Source organism: Macrobrachium rosenbergii, chromosome 49 (assembly GCF_040412425.1).
Source record: "Macrobrachium rosenbergii isolate ZJJX-2024 chromosome 49, ASM4041242v1, whole genome shotgun sequence".
Lineage (NCBI taxonomy): Eukaryota > Metazoa > Arthropoda > Malacostraca > Decapoda > Palaemonidae > Macrobrachium > Macrobrachium rosenbergii.
In genome coordinates, this window is record NC_089789.1 from 29,748,034 (window position 1) to 29,771,011 (window position 22,978).

The window sequence follows — 22,978 nt, forward strand, 5'->3', positions numbered from 1 at the left end:
CAAAGGGGAGTAGGGATGCTTTCAGATGATATAACTATTTCTGTTATGAAACCCATCTAAGATCACGGTCTTCTTCTTCGTTTTAACGTGCTTTTTTCCCATTTTCTATATTTATTAATTTTCATTCCGATCTGAATATTTCGGGAACTTTTTATGGCATACGTAGCTTTAGACGGAATGGGGTCAATGACATTTCAGAGCATTAAATATAAGTAAATAAATCATGAACGAAATAAATAACTACAGAAATAAACAAATAGACGAATAGTGTAAGAAGTAGTTGATTTAATCTCCCTCACAGTCACTTCTTGATTAAGTTCAGATAATCCTTTTTCCCTTTCCTAGACAAATGGCATTAAATGCCTCTGCCTCCTCTCTCCTGCAGAATGACGAAGGAGTCTTTGAAACAACTGTGCAAGGAACACGACCTCTACTCCACTCCTGCTCTCAACGATGTCCTTTACCTCCATTTCAAAGGTACGTGTCAAGACCCCGCCTACTGGACGCTCTCTCTCTCTCTCTCTCCCCCTTTGATATCTGCCGCTTCCAAGGCCGTTTCCTAACACCCGCGTAGCCTACTGTTCTTTCTTCAGCGGACTTCGACCATCTAAGGCTGCGTTGTCGCTACCTGGCTCTCTATGGTAATGGGTTAATTAGGGAGCTGCAGCCCCCTTTATCTTTTACGAGGAACATTTTTGACGAATCTTCTACCCTCACTCCCATCGTTCTTCTTTCTTTTCTTCTTCTGTCACGGTTGTGTTTACCCGTTCCTAACATTTCAGAGGGATGGATTGAAACAAACTTCTCTTAGAGATGATGATAATAAATGGAATCACTTTACCTTTGTCTAATCCATTTACCATTCTTGTTCATTTCTCGGTGTCCTTTATGAAAAGGAATCTGACCTACTTTCACCGAGTTCTTTGAGTGACTCTCTCTCTCTTTCTCTCTTATAACCATTTTTTTCGGTGAGGCGAAATGTTTTTTCCTTTTCTTAACATTTCAGTCCTTTCCATTCTTCTTATTCTTTTTCTTTTTCTACCACTGGGTCGTATATCGCTTTCCCTAGGTTGAGCAGATAGTGATAAAGACTTTTTTTTATATTTTAAAGACACGTTTAGGTGAGTTTTTATTTTCTAACCACTTATTTTAAGGGTACCGTGTTTATGCGCATATGCTCACACATACTCACACAAGACATGTATGTATGTATGTATGCATGCATATATATATATAATTGATTTTCTTGGAGGCCATTGAAGTTTAGGTTTAAACCAGGATTAGATACCCTGTTATACTAGACTTAAAGTTTATTACTTGATTAGTATCAGTTATGAGCTTGAAATTTAAAGGATTTGGCGGTATCCAAGTCTAGTTAGAGGAACCTGCCATTTAAACGATATGCCACGAATGATCTTACTTTGTCTTGTTAAACAGTATGTATACCGCCATTATATATATATATATATATATATATATATATATATATATATATATGGATATGCTTTGAAAGCCCCGTGTAAATAGGAGAATAAATACCTCTCCCCAGACAGGACAAAGAGGGTTGATAATTTATTTCAACATCCGTACATACTGTATAAGCGTCAAATTCATATATTCATACATCTACAGTATATATATATATATATATATATATATATATATATATATATATATATATATATATATATATATATATATATATATATATATATACAAAAAGAAGGCTATAGGGGGAAGAACATAACAGTAAAATAATAATAGAAGAAGCTGAATAAAATCAAGCAGAAGAAGAATGGAGTAACACAGCATGTGAAGAAAGGAAGGCCTACAAATGCGTTTCAACATATAAGGACCTGGGCTTAGGACCAGGTAGTGGCTTAAGGCCTTCTTTGCACTCTACGAGCGTCGGTCACTATATATATATATATATATATATATATATATATATATATATATATATATATATATATATATATATATATATATATATATATATATACGTTCTTCTTCTCTCTTTGCTGATCAGTTATTGGTTATTATTGTTGGGTTAACCTCAAAGACAGACATTAATTAATCAAAGGTCTTGGCTGATCAGTTTTATTGGTTAAAATTTACGTAAAATGGTTGACACGGCCCTGCAGGCCAAGAATACAAATCAGACTTACTGTAACCTGTCTAGACTTGAAGCCAAGAGTTAGAACCAAAGAAAACGGAAATACAAAAAGACAATCGACATTAATTAATCAAAGTCGCCAGTTAACAAGGTGATTAAAAGTGGAGTAAGGAACCTTAACAAAGAATATTCAAGGAATAAAGAATTTATGATGAAAACGTCACCAACTGCGGAACGACGAAAAATCTCTACTTGTTAAAATGGTATTAAATACAAAAGACACAATAAAGTTCTCACCCCAAACAATGAGCGCTAGGCATAACGAATACCACAGTATTAAAATGACTTGCCTTAGTGGTACATTCTAAATCCCGAGACTTACTGGGACAATTCGGCTAACGCTAACAATATAATAATTTGACTTAATCTAGACTTCGTAATAGCATATCCCGTAAGTGGTGGCTGGAGAATGAAACAAAAAAAACGGAAATACAGAAACTGTTATTAGTCAATCGACGAAGCTTTAACAAGAATCGGACTTACCCAGAAGGGGCTTGAACGTCGAGTCGTTTGCGCATACACTGGACCTCAGAAGTCGATGGGGGGTACCATTCTCCTCCAAGGCATTTGGCAAAGAAGTCAGTCTCGTCTTCCCAATTCACTAATTAATATAGACGTAGGAGCAAAAGTTTGGCACTAATGCTCGCCAGGAACAAACCTCGGGACACCGTTCCGGCACGCTACGTGGCGTACTCCCTCGTTCGTTGTCTGTCTCTCTGTGACCTCGCTTGCGTTCCGCAAGGTCCCAGTGGAGGAGGTAACCGAAGAGGCGGGGCAAGTCTCTTTGACATGCCGCCCCCACTTCATTTCCCACCTCGCAATCCGACCTTGACAAAGGCATCGCCGAATGCATAGAGTAAAGGGAAAGACAGCTTAATGCCACCATTACTAGAGACGATTGAGTGAAAAAACCCTCTCTGAGGTTTAGGTCCCTAATTCCATAGCATATTTTGTTTTTTGAACTACCCAGCCTATGCTCGGGCGCCATCCGTCTCTGCTGTGATCGTTATTTTGAATTGCCTGGCCTACCGGCGGGACAGAGATGTTCTCTGCCGAGGTCAATCTGACTAATATTCCTACACCTTAATACATCGAGGGCGAACAGCAGTAATATTTATAAAAATATATATATAAAAATTTCTGACTCACATCTGTATCAAACCCGGGTCTCTCAAATGAAAGGCCTGGGTACTACCAGTTGACCCACACAAGTCATAAAAGAAATTGGAACCGAGTTACTTCTGTACCTGAGATTTTTCCTGGGCAGGCTGCCGCCTAACACACCAGCCCTGGCCACTTATTTGAGATACCGGGGTTCGATCCCGATGCGAGTCAGAAATTTATTTCTATGATATAAGTGCTCATGTGTTGATTGCTTTCTTATTGTTATTATTAAAATAGTTTAACCAGACCACTGAGCTGATTAACAGCTCTCATAGTCTGGTTACTTTCGAAACATTTTATTGCACATCAAACCATTTACTATGCTTAAAATCACTTACATGAACGAAGAGTCTCCGGGCATATCAAAGCTGTTCTCATGAAAATGGGCTCAAAATTAGAATATTAAAACTGGTCGAAATATCGAGTAGGTTGTGCATTATATTTGCAAACGCATAAACCTACGCCATTCTCAAGTGATATCGCCTATATTCAATGTATTCAAAAAAATTGGTCTGGCTTCCAATACAAAAAACAAAATTCGAAATACACCAAGAAATCTTTCATAACCGAATCACGTAATTTTATCTCGGCAAACATCTCATAACAGACTCGTAATGCGGGGGGTTCCTCCGACCACAAAATTACGGACCACGACTTTCACAAGCAAAATCAAAACGTTAACCCACCCAAAAAAATCACTTTTTCTTTGTTGCTTTTTCTCTTCGCAAGCACGAGATGGTGCACACATCAATACGCTAACGTATTAATACAAACTTTATGATGCGCAAATATCAGGGGAACAGCCCCAGGTTTTGATTGAACTTACCTCAGTAATGGCAGCAAACAATAGTACTTTTTGAAGGAGACTGGGACTAAGCCTCCCTTGAATATATATATATATATATATATATATATATATATATATATATATATATATATATATATATATATATATATATGTATATATATAAATATAATTATATATACATATACACGCGTGTGTATGAAATATTAATGCGAAGAAGACATTGACGACGCGGAGAATGGTTTCCGTAGTAAGACGAATGAAGAACTGAAAATGAGTGGACCACGTGTCATGAATGACGCAGTTGAAAGGATGGTGGACTAAGGTGCTTTGAGTATCATACTAGCTATTACTGAAGCCAAGTGACGTCGATGTTAATGAGTTATTTATGCCAGAAATAGATGAGTCTGTGTAAGCACAAACACATATTTATATATTTATATGCTGTGTATATATATATATATATATATATATATATATATATATATATATATATATATATATATATATATATATATATACATACAAAAAATATAGCATAGAGAAATATTACTGAAAGAATGAATTGTCTCGAAAAAAATGCGTGGAGTTAAAGACACGAATTCAACAGCTAAAATCGGCTGAAATCACAGTTATCACGAGAAATTGATTTGGAATAAAATGACTGATAATTCCTGCCGTCAGCCGGATAATACTTACCTGATGTAACAGATGGATATTCTTCACTGCAATTTTGCGGTTCTTTGAACATGCCTGCTGCTGCAAAAAAAAAAAAAAAAGAAAAATAATTTTGCCGCAAAAAAAAAAAGGAAGTAATTTTGCTAGTGGACTTACTTTCCTCCATATTGCGAGGTGAATAGATAAACCTTTTCATGCAAATGCTCAATGAATAAAGATGAATTCATATTCATCAGTCACGCTCTATTAGATGTATAAATGGACTGAAATTTTAATAAGACCGAGGTTGGTTGAAAATTAAGTTTACGTAAATTACTCTGCTGGCGTTTCTTACGTTTTAAAATTCCCAAGTGGCAAAAATAAACTTATCTAGGTTCAAATTTGTTCGTTTCTAAACTTAAAAGATTTCCAAGTCCATTAAGGTGCACACGAAAGTTAGAATTTTGCATCACTTAATCATATTTCTTTGAAAAATGATCATAGGTTGCTTTTTAAAAGACATATGAATCCATGGGCATTGATGCAGATAAAAAAAAAAAAATTAATTTGTTGATAGCCTCTTATTTTGGCGTTCTTTATTCTTGAAAACAGTAATTGAAGATTCTGTACAGTATTTTTGCGATAAGGCAGTTGCACTATAAGATATTCCTACAAATTTGAATATTCTCCGAAATAAGTCAATTCCTTTTCCGTGCAGTTTCTGTTTCCTTCAGCCAGTGATCAGGGACCCTTTGGGCATTTTTAAGATTTTTCTTGTTTACTTCAGATTGGTCCTCGGCAATTGACTATTCATGAATGTTAAAATTGCTCAGACGCACTACCTTCAATTGGTCTTAAAATCTGACCAAATTAGGCTTTTTTTTCTCAGTTCCGTTGGACTGTGGAACTGTCTCCCAGATGAAGTCATGCAGTTGGAGCTTCAAAATTTCAAGCGAAGATATAATATATTGCTACCCTAATGCTATTCCCCTTGCATTTTAATACACCTTGATCAACTTATTAATTTATTTTTTCTTCTTAATAAGTGAGATTTCTTCTTTCTGTATGTCCCTTTATCTACTCTTAATTCCTATTGAGCACTACAGTCTTGGAAGCTTGAATTTCAAGTCAATGGCCCCTGTGGGCTTGTTCCATATGAATAGGGTTCATCTTCTGAATAATAATAATAATAATAATAATAATAATAATAATAATAATAATAATAATAACCCTATATGAAGAAAAGGAAATTTCTTTGCCATTTGAGGAAACTGAACATCTCTAAACAGGGAAGTAAATTTATAGATTAGACTGACTAAGCATGATAAACAGTACAGTTTCCTTTTTCCATGAGATTAATAAATATATAGAGATATAGAGAAAAACAATCAATATTATGTTGTTTAAACTGAGGTGTGATAATGAAAATAGATGCAGTTAAAAGAGCATATCAGGGAAAGATAATTATCAACCCAAAAGTACTTGCTTACCAAGTTTCATAAAAATTCAGAAAAAAGTGGAAGATGGAAACAAATAATCATAACAATCATATTAATGATAATAATAATGTCTTCTGACATATTTGGACAGTAATAACATTACTGCTAGCAATACCACCACTACTGCTGCTGCTAAAAAGAAACTCCAAATGCTTCCAATTTCTTCCTTTTTTTCTACCCTCAACAAAAGAACAGGTCACCCCAGTTATAGCCACATATCTCCAAACACTTCCAATTTCTTCCTTTCTCTCTACACCCCAACAAAAGAACAGGTCACCCCAGATATTGCCAAATATCTCCAAACACTTCCAATTTCTTCCTTTCTCTCTACACCCCAACAAAGGAACAGGTCATCCCAGATAAAGCCAAATAACTCCAAACACTTCCAATTTCTTCCTTTCTCTCTACACCCCAACAAAAGAACAGGTCACCCCAGATATTACCAAATATCTCCAAACACTTCCAATTTCTTCCTTTCTCTCTACACCCCAACAAAGGAACAGGTCACCCCAGATATTGCCAAATATCTCCAAACACTTCAATTTCTTCCTTTCTCTCTACACCCCAACAACAGGTCACCCAGATATTGCCAAATATCTCCAAACACTTCAATTTCTTCCTTTCTCTCTACCCCAACAAAGAACAGGTCACCCCAGATGCCAAATATCTCCAAACACTTCAATTTCTTCCTTTCTCTCACACCCCAACAAAGGAACAGGTCATCCCAGATAAAAAGCCAAATAACTCCAAACACTTCCAATTTCTTTCCTTTCTCTCTACACCCCAACAAAAGAACACGTCACCCCAGATAATGCTCAAACACTTCAATTTCTTCCTTTCTCTCTACACCCCAACAAAGGAACAGGTCACCCCAGATATTGCCAAATATCTCCAAACACTTCCAATTTCTTCCTTTCTCTCTACACCCCAACAAAGGAACAGGTCACCCCAGATATTGCCAAATATCTCCAAACACTTCCAATTTCTTCCTTTCTCTCTACACCCCAACAACAGAATCTCCAAATACTTCCAATTTCTTTCCTTTCTCTCTACACCCCAACAACAGAACACGTCACCCAAGATAATGCCAAATATCTCCTAACACTTCCAATTTCTTCCCTTCTCTCTACACCCCAACAAAGGAACAGGTCACCCCAGATATTGCCATATATCTCCAAACACTTCCAATTTCTTCCCTTCTCTCTACACCCCAACAACAGAACAGGTCACCCTAGATAATGCCAAATATCTCCAAACACTTCCAATTTCTTTCCTTTCTCTCTACACCCCAACAACAGAACAGGTCACCCCAGATAACGCCAAATATCTCCAAACACTTCCAATTTCTTCCTTTCTCTCTACACCCCAACAAAGGAACAGGTCACCCCAGATATTGCCAAATATCTCCAAACACTTCCAATTTCTTCCTTCTCTCTAGACTCCAACAACAGAACAGGTCACCCTAGATAATACCAATTATCTCCAAACACTTCCAATTTCTTCCTTTTTCGAATTTCTTTCAATATTTCCAATTTCTTCCATTCTCTCTACACCCCAACAACAGAACAGGTCACCCCAGATATTGCCATATATTAATTTTAACGCCCTCTCTCCCCACTTACCCCACAGGTTACACCGAGATCGAGAACCTGGAGGAATACAGCGGACTGAGATGTCTGTGGCTGGAAAACAACGCTCTAAGAGCCATCAAGGGCCTCAGCCATCTCAAGTACCTGAGGTCCCTCCACCTCCACCACAACCTCTTAACCTCTCTGGACGGCCTCGAGAACCTCAGGAATCTGGTCACCCTCAACGTATCTTACAACATGATTACCAAGATCGACCATATCTGTAAGCTAATAGATAGACATCCCGTCATAGGAACAATTGAAGGGAATAATAAGGGAATAGGTCTAGAGATGGTTCCGATCTAAGCTTTGTTTTTTTTTAATGGTGGAAGAAATCCGAAGTGGAGAATATCAGCGAGAAAATTCGATCACCCACTTCACGCAGAGAGAGAGAGAGAGAGAGAGAGAGAGAGAGAGAGAGAGAGAGAGAGAGAGAGAGAGAGAGGTTGGGATTACATATATACAGTATATATATATATATATATATATATATATATATATATATATATATATATATATATATATATATATATATATATATATATATATATAAATATACATACATACATACATATGTACATACATACATACATATATATATATATATATATATATATATATATATATATGTATATATCTAGAGAGAGAGTGAGAAAGAGAGAGATTGCAATAAAGTGTCAATGAATTCCTATTCTAAACTGAACGGACGAGTACCCCAAAGCAGAGACTCTTTAAAACATTTATATAGAATATAGAAGATGTAAATGTCCTCTATTTCAAGAGCGAAGGAAGGCAACTTTCTTAATGTCCATTTTTCTTCTCCCATAGTAATTGACTTTTTAACACTTATCCAATTGCCTGGAAATGGCGACGGCCATTAGTCCTTAGAAAGTAATGTCTAGAGAACTTTCTTTCTAATGAGATGATGTTACTAATGTATTTTTTTTTTATCCTGGATGGTCTTCCTTGTAATCTTTGGCCAAATAGTGCGGCAATCGTATCTCGCCGCCTCCTTCATTTTTCCTCAACTCTTTGCAACCTGCAATTATCCTGTCCTTACTTTACAACATCATATTCTTTGGAAGCTTGAATTTCAAGTCAATGGCCCCCGTGGCCTTGTTCCATAAGAATAGGGTTCATCTTCTGAATATATGACAATGACAATCTTCAAACTTTTTTTTCTTATCAGAGCGGGATAGATGAATCATTTATTAATTTTCATTTTCTTCTGATTTCTGTTAGAGAAAATTATGCTTACTTCCTTGAAGACCAGTAGTGATGGGAGACTTGTATTACAGTAGAATAATAGCATGTGGGAAAACAAGCCATTTTTACAGTGAATAGTTGCTCAGCCCACTGGTTAAACAGTGTAATATATATACATCTACTTTTCTTTATTTTCATGCTATACAGTTTCCTATACTTTTGTTTTGTTTCGTTAAAGCTTATGAATAACGGTCGCATCTTATAGGATTTTTTCCTTGTAGTTTGACAAAAATGGTCTTGTCTTCTGTAAACTCACAACCTACCTAAAGTTCTTTATCTAAAGTATGGTTTATCATCTATGGCACTTCTCTATTCTATGACATAGAATCATAAATGAATATCTACTATAAAGCTTTTGAGTCAATACTGTATTCTGAAACAATACATAAAGTCTATATACAGAATCTGCTGATCATTTCTGACCAGATACGTACGTAATTGTAATAACCACAATGCCTTATTAACTTCTCGAATTCCTCACACTTTTTGGATGCACTTGTCACTCCAAAGCCTTGGATCCAAGTGCAAGCATATGAAGTAATTCTGATGTCCGTAGAAGGATTCGAACCCGCATCCAGAGTATCAGAACGAGGTCACGTTGCCGACCTGACCAGTGACAAGTGTATCCAGAAAGTGTGAAGAATTCGTATGTAAGTTATTTGTCTTCCACAGCTGGTCTGAAGCAGCTGGAAACTCTTCAGATGAACCACAACCGGCTGCGCTCGCTGGAAGATGTGGCTCATTTGACTGAGTGTCCTAAACTGTCCTGCGTCGATCTCTCCCACAACCACTTGGCCAACCCGGAAATAGTGCAAGTAAGGTTACTTTAGAACCCATGACACAAAACAGTCGCACTGACATGGTTCAAAGTCAGGTTCCGTTAGCTTCCGTGGTCGGAGAGCGTGGATTGCTTGTTGAAGCTTAGGTCTAAGGGATAAAGAACTCTTCAGATTTTGGTTGAAACCAACCTTCAGAGATATGAACCTCCAGTTCCCAGTTAACTGTAAGTTTGTACGTGCGTTTGTGTGTCACTGTTATATGTTTTAGCTCGGAAGGGAGTGTTTTAGACCTCAGGAGGCGATGCGGTGGAAACTGCACAGTTAATTTCTGAAACTTGCGAGTGAGATTGTACGTTTGTTCTACATTCATTATTGCGTGTGTGCCTGTGTATGCGGGTAGGTGGACTAAGTGTTTTTTTTCATGAGAAAAAGGACCACCATTTTATGATCTCAACAGCTTATTAGGTTTTCAGTGTTCATGAAAATGATAGTTATAATTCAAATCTGGCGGTGAACTTGCCTGGATTGGATTAAAACGATCACTTTCACGAAAGTTCAAAATGCCTAATAAGCTGTTGGGGTCATAAAATGGTGGTCCTTTTCCTCATGAAAAAAAATACACTTAGTAAGTCATGATGTTGTAATGATAACAAGAGAATGCATCATCACTGTCGCACCTCTTTAAATATTAATTTAAAGACAAAATGGTGTACATAATTAATATTTTAAACAGATGGTCTTGCTGACATCGTACTTCGTATAAATCTTTTCCTAACCCCCATAATAATAATAATAATAATAATAATAATAATAATAATAATAATAATAATAATAATAATAATAATAATAATAATAACGGAGACACAAATCCACAGTAATTTATATGTACATATAATAATAATAATAATAATAATAATAATAATAATAATAATAATAATAATAATAATAATAATAATAACGGAGACACAAATCCACAGTAATTTATATGTACATATAATAATAATAATAATAATAATAATAATAATAATAATAATAATAATAATAATATTATCATTATTATTATTACACCAGTACTCATTTATACAGTCCAAAAACCACCAAACAACAGTGTATGGATAAAAGAGAAAACACGGCAAGTTATGTACAAGAAACGAATAAAAGAAGGTGTAGACATCACCGAGAGGCGAACATATTCCCCCATAAACAGGTGTTGAGGAAGGCGAAATAGGAAAAAAAAAAAATGACACACGACGATTTTCCATTCAGTACGAACGATCAATGGATCGATGAGCAATTTTATTAGCCTTTTTATTTTGTTTATTATTATATACTTTATTTGTTTTCATTCATTTATTCTTCTTTATTAATTTCTTTTTACTTGTTATTTTAATTAACGATTAAACCTCAGACATGAAGCAATCTGTGAAGTCATTGAGTAAGGTGTGTCATAAGGTATGTCATCCGTAAATGATCAGTTTTTTTTTCTCTCTCTCTCTCTCACTCTCTCTTTCGGCCAGGTAAGTTTTGACACTTTACGGCTTGGTGAAGTCTCCAATTTCTTTAAATCCTTCTTTTTTTAGGTGTTCGATTTACTGTTTATAGAAAATGCTTCAGGAGTGTTTAATATTTCAGTTCTTGCTCATAGGTAGATTTTCATATGTAGATTTTCGTGGGGAATAGGCTAAACAATTTCGTTCAGTCATTTCACATCCTAAGAAAGGAACAGTCTTTCAATAGTTGTTTCATCAACCAACGTTTAAAAATGTACAAGAAACACATAACTAAGATATCACACTCACGTACATGCGTATGCGTGTATTAGTCTGTAGTTAGAAAGTCTGAATGCCTGCTTGTATGAACATACTTCATGATTGCACACCACGTAAATGAGTAAGATGTATATATAATAAATAAATATCGTATATTCGCCAGATGTGCGCTTACATGCGAGTTATCGGAACGTTCAGATATATGACTATTATATAATATATATTTTTTTTTTTGTCAGTATTCTTCATCATTCACTCGTTCCTCTTCAGGTACTGTCAGACGTGAAGGAGCTTAGGGTCATTCAGCTTGTTGGAAATCCCGTGGTTCGCGAAGTGCGTCCTTACAGAAACACGCTGATCACGTCTTGCCAAAATCTGACCTACCTGGATGACAGACCGGTCTTCCCCGTGGACAGAGCCGCTGCTGAGGCATGGTAAGAGACTATAATATAGTCCCGTCATTGCGAATTCATTGCAGGACTGTGGTACACACGTACTCGTATTGCTGACAATCTCCATTTTGACCCAAGCAAGATTCTGGCCTGAGTTTATTGGTTAGTGTCGTGGTATGCCACTCAGATGTCGGGGTTCGCGTCTCCCCCAGGACGATAAAAAATCACTGGCTCTGTATCATGATCAGTTACTGCTGCAGTATGGGGTCTGCTGCGGGAGGTTGAAATCAACATTCTTTGGAAGTTTGAATTTCAAGTCAGTGGCTCCTGTGTGCTTGTTCCATGTGAATGGGTTTCATCTACTGAAATAATAATAATAATAATAATAATAATAATAATAATAATAATAATAATAATAATAATAATAATAATAGATTCACAATTTCGTGAAAAAATCTTTGTAATAAAAATCCACAATTATACAGTAAATATATTACTATGTTTACATATTTTACATAGTAACATATTTACTATATAATTGTGGATTTTTATTACACAATAATAATAATAATTACAATAATAATAATAATAATAATAATAATAATAATAATAATAATTCCTTGACTGATTGGATGTAAGATATCTGTGACCACAGCTACCAGGGTGGCAAAGTCGTGTTCATTACGAGGGTGTGGTACATGAGAGGCCAAAGTTAGTGGCAAAAATTAGGTCACAGGTGCATTAAGCTGTTGCAGTACGAACAAATCCTTTGAATAAGCCACAAGAAAAAAAGGAAACAACCAATATGTTGTTTTTAAGTTCGTGACAATTACAGTTGCTCTCTCTGTCATCAATTAGGAGTCACACTAACAATAACAAGAATGATGTACATTTTAGCTCAAAATACTGGCCACTTTACCAGCAAGATGCTAAACGATGCCAGAAACATGGCCGTGTGACGACACCTTTCAAATTTTGAGCATTAATTGTGACGTGCAGTTCCACGAAAAAAGTAATATAAATTAAAGCCACATCACTACTAACTTCAATTGCCAACATTGATGACTCATCAGCATCGCGTCGACTTTCCCTATACACATTACGTTCTTCACTCACTTCGTTTATTTTTTTTTTTTTATTGTACGTACTCTCACGCTTCCTGGACACAAACGCCATACCATTTTAGCATTTTTTTTTTCTAAACAGCACTTTCAAAACTAGGCGCGCTTTTCACCAGTCTATTATTTCTCAATCTCCACACGTGGCTAAATTGCTATATATACATACACACATACATACATACACACACACATATATATATATATATTTATATATATGTATGTCTATATTATATATATACATACATACATACATACATATATATATATATATATATATATATATTGGTGCCTATACATACATATATATATATATATATATATATATATATATATATATATATATATAATGTTTGACCCTATGCACACTTGAATTTTTATATTCTTAAATATTCAACACCAAAGTTCATATAATTTCGAATTCACTATGCCTAAATAACACTCACAGGGAATTATCTGTGAATGCGCATCTTACTCAAAATGGTCAAAGCCTACCGCCTGCCTTTGTATTTAAACCAAAGGCTCAGGTTCGATTCCTGGCCTTGCAGACGCACTTAACAGTCGTAATTTCCCTTGGATGTAAGTTATTTCCAAGGTATAGTGAATCCGATATCAAATTGTATTGGAAATATATACTGGTGTGTATATATATATATATATATATATATATATATATATATATATATATATATATATATATATGATATACATATGTATATATATATATATATATATATATTATATATATATATATGTATATATGTATACATATGTATATATATATTACATACATATATATATAACATCTATATATATATAATATATATATATACTGTATATGTATGTATATAAGGAACATCATGCAGGTGTCATTTACCTGCACGGTCTCTTCACCTGACAGAAAGAGCCCCTCCATTAATGCCTGCTGCTTTTCAGGAAAGAAGGGGGCATAGCAGCAGAGAGGGCAACGAGAAAGGAGTGGCACGAGAGGGATCAGCAGCGCCAACGGGACTGTGTTTCCGGTAAATAATAAATTTCATTTGTTTTTCTATTCTCTTTTCTTTTCCTGTTCCTTTTGAGCTTTTGGAATTAATTTTTCTGTCGACTTTTTTTTTGCGTTTATTTTTCCCTATTGGTATTTCGTTTCATCATTGTTTTGTCGTTTATGGCCTGACATTTTCCAGTTTTGTTTCTTCTCCCACTATCTGTGTTTTTCTTTTTCACTTGCTCCTGATTTTCACGAGTCACAACATGATACGACTTTGACAGTCACCAACGTTAGCTGGTAATGTAACCCTGTCTTCAGAACTTATCATTAATTCCCGAAAAGAAATGTAAAAACAGTTGTTCAAGTTCTATCAACGATCTTGTCACTAACTTCACACAACGCTCAACGTCTGTTTACTGCGAATTCATTACCAAAGTTATCAACGTTCTATAATGCTAAACAGACAACTGAATTAAAAAAAAAATAAAAGATAATTTCAGGTACAGTCTTTGTCTTTTTTCATAACAATCAAAAGTTTGATATTTAAGGAAAAATAAGTTGTTCAGGCTTCCAGTATCTTTCGTTCAGTCAATAAGTATTCACTTTGTATTTCATGTTGTTTCTCTTGGAGCTCATTGTATATATTGAACTCCGCATTAAGCCAGTCTAATATAACTTGACGCAGAATTTATTTATGAATAATTACTTGTACGTTTAAAAAAAAACATCTTAGATGATTATGGATTTAATTCTTCAAGGAACTTTTTTTTTTTTTATTTAACTATGAATTCAATGAGAAGGATTTCGTCTCTCAATTCGACACTCTCTTGCTGTGTATATTGGGTTTTCCTTGTGGACACGGTACGTCTTAGTTTTTTTTTTTTATCAAAAGAAAAAGAAAGTACATAAAGACCAAGACATGTTTACAAGCACGGGATATTTCCCCCATCTGTCCTGTAACAGGAAGGAGTAATATTACCTTCTACAGTCATCAAGTGCTTGCTTCTTATGGGAATCAATGTTGCTGTTATGTTTTCTGAGAGCGTGGGAAGATCATCAAAATATCATGGAACTAGTTTCGATCGTAATGTATAAAGTTCGTCTTAAGACAAAAGGATTACATTTATCAAAGGCGTATTCAATTTCAGACCGAATAGTAACATTTAATTTAACAACTCAATATTTAATTCTTATTTAATTATCTTCTCAATTTCAACAGTGATATACCAAATTCAACTGAACAGCAAAATTTTGAATTAATGTCAACTCCCGCTATCATTAGTTCCGGGAAATCTTGACACCCCTTCTGACAGAAGAAGAAATAAACAGTAATAAAGTTAATGTATTCACACCCAAATGAGTTCTAGGAAAGAGAACTCGTATAAAAAGACAGCTTTTATGTAGAATATTGAACAGGTGTTGCTGATAATTATCAGCATAAATTAGAGCTAACACATCACGCACCTGTCTTCATAATTTACATTCAAGTGTTTCCATGCTACAGCAAGTGGAATCATTTTCACAACGACGCAGGTCGCTTTATCTGTACAGTATTTCGTAGCATAATTTCAGTTGTGTGATTTCATTTAACTCACAATTGTTATAATATCGTCAAGACCTAGAAAAGTGATGTCCTCCCTTCAGGACTTGCACTTTCTTCCTTCATAAAAATTGCTTATAATTTTTTTTTTTTTTTTCATGATTTAGGTTCGAACCTTGTAGGAACGTGAAGAATTTTGATTTCGAGTAGTTTTTCCTGATGACAGTGATATCAATACTTTAGAATTTGTCGACGTTTCTACGCAGTATTTAAAAAAAGGCCTCCAGCCTACCTTGCCATCAATTACCTAAATAAAAAAAATCGCAGTTTGAGTCAGTGACTAATATGGATGATATGTCGCCCTTTTAAAATCATAAGAATTGTGACAACAAAAGGTAGTAGGTTGGCCAAGGTACCAACTGCCCATTGAGATACTGCCACTAGAGAGATTAAGGTCCCTTCTAAGGCTGGCGAGTACAGTCTTGTTGTTGGGTCCTTTTCTGGTCACGGACTTGTTTCTGTATATACTTCTTAATCTTTATGATTAGTCCTTTTTTGTTGCATGGGAGAGACTCACATTACCAAAATGGCAGTAGTAGCTGACTCCAAGGCTTGTTTCATTTTCATGTATGATTACAAGTAGCTTCAGTGATGTTATTTCTGGTGTTCCTCAGGATAGTGTTCTTGGTCCTTTACTATTTATTATCTATACTAGTGACATGTGGCGAGGTCTGGAGAACAAACTGAATGCATATGCCAATGGTGCTAACCTTGTAGTTGTTGATCCTTCTCCACGCCGTAGGTCTGTGGTTGCAGAATTTTTTAATAGAGATTTGGCACATATTCATGAGTGGAGTAGGCTGCAAAGCATGACGTTTAACCCTTCTAAAACTGAAACTGTGATAGTTAGTCGACCCTGAACACTTTTGCCTTTGCATCCTGATTTATATCCAAGTGATATAGTTTCAAATGACAGTGAATCTTTGAAGATTTTAGGTGTAACTTTTGATTAGAAATGTAAATTTTACTTTCTATGTTTCTCAAAAAATTGGTATGTTGTGGAAATGTTTTCGAATGTTTCATGATGAAGCTATTACATCTAAGTGTTTTAACGTTTCTTCTTCCATGTTTGTATTGCTGTTTTCCAGAGCAGCTTTCTAGTGCTGACTCTCATCTTATCCTCTTGGATAGAGTTTTGTCATCATTTTCTTTCCCCAATACTTAATGTTGCTTATGGCACAGAAGTAAAGTGAGCTCATTGTGTTTGTTGCATAAAATGTATCTTAACGACAATAATCCTCTGCAATTTTCTTTACCTGATCTAGCTGCTTTTACTCACAACTAGGCAGGCTGATGCTGCAAGTTTTCTAGTAAGAGGTTTAATACTTCTCAGTCTGCTACAACTTGGCTATAACTAAAATATGGAATATTTTGCCTGGCAGTTGTGGCATCTTCTAATCTCCGAATGTTTAAGTGAGGAGCAAATTCATTCCTGCTTTCTGCTGACAGGTGTATCGCTTTTATTTTCTATTCCCTCATATTTATCTACTTATTTATTACCTTTTCCTATAATTTGTCTCTCTCTGCAGGCTGATTTCCCTTTGGAGCCCCTCTTGAATTTTCAGCTGAAGATTTAAAGAAAGTACCTAATTCAAATCTTATACCACAACAAAGAGTAACCAATAAAATGCTGCTTGATATGGTAAATAGGACGAAACGTGGATAATGGTCATTATTTAGGGAAATGTTGGTTTGTGATATTATTCTTCCCAGAGATCATGTTTATAAAATTTACTGCGGTGTTCAACTAACAGAGAAAAAATAACTTGCCTCCATACATCTATATAATTCTTGAATTATTCTCTTTTATATTAAGCACACATTTCTTTCAGATGTACTCAAGCTACGAGAAAGAGTACTAGCTGAGAGAGAAGAGAAAAAGAGGAAAGGCAGGACTGACTTTGGCATTCATGTCGAGGATACAGGTGAAGAGAAATTTTATGCCCTCACTCCAGAAGCCAAGGCTTGGGCTAAGGACCAGATCAAGAAGATCAGTGAGAAGAAAGCTAATGCTGCACTTACCCAAGAAGTTGATGGTGAATTTGACAAGCAAGCGGATCTGGAGTACAGAAGGAAAGAGCTGATTGAACTGAATCAGTTGGGTGAACCTGATGACGAAGGGTTTCAGAAGCTCCTTGACAACATACGTGATGAAGAAGAAAATGCTAAAAACTCTGAGATGTCCAGTGATAACCCCACTGACACCATAGAAAGAGTCACTAAGACTAAGAAAAGGGTTACTTTTGCCTTTGCTGAAGATGAAAACAGTGAAGATGATGAAAGTAAAATTGAAGATGGGAGTGAAACTGAAGTGGAAAGTGAAGACGAGGATATTATCATAGACAGAATGAGACAGAATGAACAGGAAAACTTTGAACAAGACATGACGGAAGACTCAACAGAAGTTAGAGTTGTTGAATCTCTGATCTCTGACACGAATACTGATACTAACATCCAAAAGGAATGCAGTGACAGGGAATCAAAAGGTAATGAAGAATCAGAACTTAGCTTAACAGTTAATAAGTCCCGAATAGAGTCATGTTCCCAGATAAAGACACCAAAGGACATAGAATCATTGTGTCTAGAAAAGCTGCAAAATCACGTGAAGTCAAACACACTCACTAAGATTGTTCAAGTAGAAGAGTTTGAAGTCAAGGCAAAGATTTCTAGTCTAGAAAGCACTGAAGAAATAAAAGGGGAGGGGGAGTGTAAGGTTGACCAAGACCATGGTACACACAATTCTGAAGACAATAACAATAAATTAGCAGATGGCATAAATCAGGAAAATGATACTGTAATCAATAATTTTTCTGATGAATGCCTCAACTCACCAGCAGTAGGTGAAGAAATGTTAAAAACAAAGAGTGAAGACTCAAGGAATGAAAATGCTTTGGAAGATGAAAATAAAGAATCACAATATACCCAGGACAGTGAAGAACAAGATGACACCAATGTAAATTGTTCAGAGAGCGAAAGCAAATCAGAAAGCAGCACAGAAGCAAGTGCAGAACTGGATGACATAGGAAATAAATTTACAGACCAAGATCAAAAGGAAAACGGAGAATCTATTCTCGAAGGATGTCCAAGTGGAACTGAAGAAAAGAAAGGCAACAGCTTTAATCAGGATTACATTTCAGGAAAAATAAGAGACAAAATATGTTTACAAGATAAGTTAAGCATAAAGTCGAACCCTAAACAAAGCAGAACAAAAGGAACAATTGTAAAGGAAAATGATAGGCTACATAATGATTCTGTTTTGATAATGTCAGATGAAGAGTCATTTTTGCACAGAATCAACCTAAGTGCTCCAACTATTTGTACAGATTTTTCTGACAATACTCGAGAAGATAGTTGCTCTTGCACATCCTCCAACTGTTCCCACAAGCAAGAAGATGATGCATTATTATTCAAAAGTTGTAACAACTTCTTGAAGCTCCATCCACCTAAAGTTGATAACTTACCTCCAGACATGGATAAGGACGAACTTTTAGATGACATCTGGACAGCTGGTGATACAATGACTTTCGAAAGCCCATCACCTTCTGATTACGAAGATGATTCAGAGGATTCTAAGGGACAGGGGTATGTCCGCCAGTTCGTTGCTGAACAGAACTTTAACGCAGATACAGAATCTGACATCGAGGATATTTTGGCAAAGATGGAATTTGATACAAGTAACCTCCCTACAGGATATCAGCCTGAACATTTTACAGAAGAGAAGAAAACACCTGACACACATGAAAATGATATCCTCAGTGATGATGATATGCATGGAGTTACAAATGGCTTTAGTGCAACTAATCCACCATCTCTTTTTGGGGAAAGCTGGGTAGCAGAAGCCACTAAAAGAATAAGAGAACGAGCATTTATTAATGGAACAGGCAACAGTTCCAGCATCCATGCAGATCATGAAAGCATCCCTAGTGATGAATCTTCCAGGGAACTGAGAGATGGTGAGGAAGTAAACGAATTGGTGTCATCACGAGAAGATTCAGAGGCCGAGAATAATGAAAGTTCATTTGAAGAAGAGTCTGTGAGCTCATTGTCCGATTCTAGTATTACAGGGGAACCTGAATATCGTGGAAACACTACAAAGCCATTAAGCAGAGAAGAGTTTCTACGGCAAAAACAGACGAGAACTCTACTGATTGCTCAACAAACGGAAGGGAGCGAGCTCTCCTCTTCATGCTCAAGTCTCAGTGCCTCATCTCTCACTAACTCATGCAAAAGTGAAAATACCCTTCATTCTCAACCAATCCACAGACAAACTATAAGTATTAACGCTAAAGAAGACAAAAGCTTCCAAGAAAACCTTGGGGTGATGGATCAGATTCAGCCATCGTCACCTTCACCCGTGTCATCGTCTTCATCATCTTCACCATCACCAGGCAGTCCCAGGAGTGGCACACACAACAACAGCAGCAGAGTAGTACCCCCAGCATCAAGGCTTCTCGTCCGGAGAGACCACCAAACTCTTGTGGACTACGGACCTCCGGAGAGCCAGAGCCAGCGCAGGGAATCAATCTACAGCACGCGCGCTGCTCTTCGAAGCGCTCATGAGGCGTTTGTCAGGGGCAAAAACATAGGTAGGCCTATGTTTTCCCTGTTTGAAATTTTATAGCTATTCTGCATGTTCCATTGTGTAGTTTAAAAAGTAAGCCAGTTCAAAGGGTTTTCTTGCATCGTGGTAAAATAGATAAAGTAACTCATATATCACTGTACAAAAATATTTTTTGGTTTGGTTTTTGGAATGATACAGTCAGCTGATAAATTAGAATGTCATCAGACCCTGTTATTATCTACAACATTGGCTTTTCATGTGTTCTTGCCACTTATGTACTCCTCAGTCATTCATCAGTTAAAGAGCATATCCTTTAAAGGCAAATTACTCATTTTCACTTTATCGTAGGAAACTTATTAATCACAAGAGCAAACAGCGAGAACGACGAGGACTTCGGAAACCTGTGGACAAATAACTCGTACAATGCTCAGGTAAATAGATGATCCTAGTTTCTTTACCACACCTCTCTCTCTCTCTCTCTCTCTCTCTCTATTCGCGTAAATATCTATCCTTCATATTTATTTATACAGTAAATTAGACTAGAATAGTAAAAAGAAAATTCTCTAAAGAATGAATTAACATTGCTCTGTGGAAACCCATTAAAATGCAGGAAATTTACTCAAATGTTTATACCTTGGTACCGTTATTAATCACAATACATTAGCACTGATATCTCACTGGAGCCTGTAAAGAAGTGTGTGTCGGGGGCGGATGTGTTGGTCTCTCGTTTTTTTTTTTTTTTTACCAAAAAAAGGGTTTTTTCGCTCTTCGTGATTATACCTCTCATAGAAGGCAATGTGTTAATAGTGTCTCTACGTAATACCCGGCGCGTAAGCCGGTTAATGTTGTGTAATTGCAGATATATTAATTTACATTCTGCCCCAATCAGTGCCTTCGAAATTTTCAAGTTTCAACTTCTCGAAGCCTATTGGCCCTGGGAAATGGGTAATAGAGTGCTTGCATGTGTTAGTACTTGGTCCTCCCTTTACCATAAAAATGTCATCTGAGCAACCTCCAAACGTCGTGCCAGTGACCCTGGCACCTATCGATACCTGTGCCCCACACACAAGTTCTGTATACTAGCGAACAATTGTCTTTACTTTATACAATACCAACTGAACCGTTCCGACGTTGAGTCTACTATACAATCTGTCAGTGCAGCCTTCTCCGATGAGGAAATTAATGCTGCATATACAAAATGCAAAGACCTGATACCAGAACCCATTCTCCAGGAGCGACCCACGGAAAGCTTATCCTCTTTCAAGAGAATATCATATATCACTATGTGGCTAAGGACCTGCTCATTGGAAATCTACGCCGATGACCTTTACAATCTGCCTCCAGAGGGGCCTGCTGATATAAGCCTACCTGCAGTGTACCATACGGCAGAAAATGCCTTTCTAAAAGCAAATCCCTCTCAGAAAAAACTGAGAAAGCACAAGACAAATTTTCACAGATCTGGGACGTGATCAAAGGATTACAGGAATCTTTCGACAGTCTTAAAACCGTGGAAACAAATAACAATCTTTCACGGATCTGGAATGCGATCAACGGAGTGCAGGAATCATTAGACAATCGCACAGCAAGCCACCAGACTCCTTTGAGTGAGGCATTTCCTCGCCTCCCAACAACACAAGAGAAGTGAGGGTGTGACACGAGTTCAAGACAGCCATACCCTCCCATGAGGGAACTGCCCTCTCTCCCTCAGATGAAGCGCCCACATCACCTGTAGACATATCGGGGGAGACCGATGAACCCCCAACCGCCTCTCCCTCGCCCGTGCCTCTGGTGGAAGATAGAACTTCAGTGACGATCACCAGCCCTCGTGAGTCTTCCGACCCTGTCTCTCCCCCCGCCCCCAACAACTCTCCGCCATGGATGAAGGTGTGATTGATCATGAGGGGACTGGGGGGGCTGGCAGACACAAACACGTAGAAAAAAGAAAAGAACATCTCGATTATCTGCTGAACCGAAGCCCAACATCCATGAATCACCTCGCCCGAAACCTGAGAAGAGATGTCACATTGTAATTCACATTTTACGCTCATCGGTGAAGCTAGACACCATAGTAGAGAGAGTCAAGTTTCTCACGGGCTCCGACCCCCTTATCTCCCATGCAAAATTAAACATAGAGTGGCCTACAGGATTACCTGCCTATGTCAACACCAATGTTCTTAAAGGCAAGAATTTCGGTCCAACCTCCCCAAGGGGAGCTTACTGACACCCCAAGCAGGGGTTCAGGCGCAGACTTGCCTTCTACCACAAGTGTCAGCCAACCTCCCGAGCCGAATGAATGCCCACCCCTGCTGACCAACCCCCCATCCACCCAAGTGATCAACTCATTCATTTCCCATCTTCGTGAGTTGCCATGGATACACTAGATACAATCTCTTGGAATATTTTTGGCCTCAAGCAGAACATTCCTCCCCTAAATATGTTCTGCAAAAACTTCAAAGGCATCATTGCATTACAAGAAACTCTCCGCTGGCCTCATGACCTTGCCATCTGCGATTCAGTGCATGAAGATCTCAGGGCTTTCTCGACCTCATCGATGCAAGTTGCAGATCACATCGTAG

At 36.9% G+C, this 22,978-nt stretch overlaps 1 protein-coding gene across 1 annotated transcript; it reads left to right on the top strand.

Moving 5' to 3' along the window:
- The first annotated feature begins 385 nt into the window (after positions 1-385).
- dtr (defective transmitter release) lies at positions 386-22,978 on the top strand. The gene is made up of 9 exons (XM_067093265.1): positions 386-477; positions 7,931-8,152; positions 9,868-10,010; positions 12,014-12,177; positions 14,190-14,275; positions 17,674-20,427; positions 22,111-22,286; positions 22,535-22,732; positions 22,859-22,978. Exons 1-9 carry the CDS (start codon positions 387-389, stop codon positions 22,976-22,978), a joined length of 3,954 nt encoding a protein of 1,317 aa, XP_066949366.1. The 5' UTR covers position 386.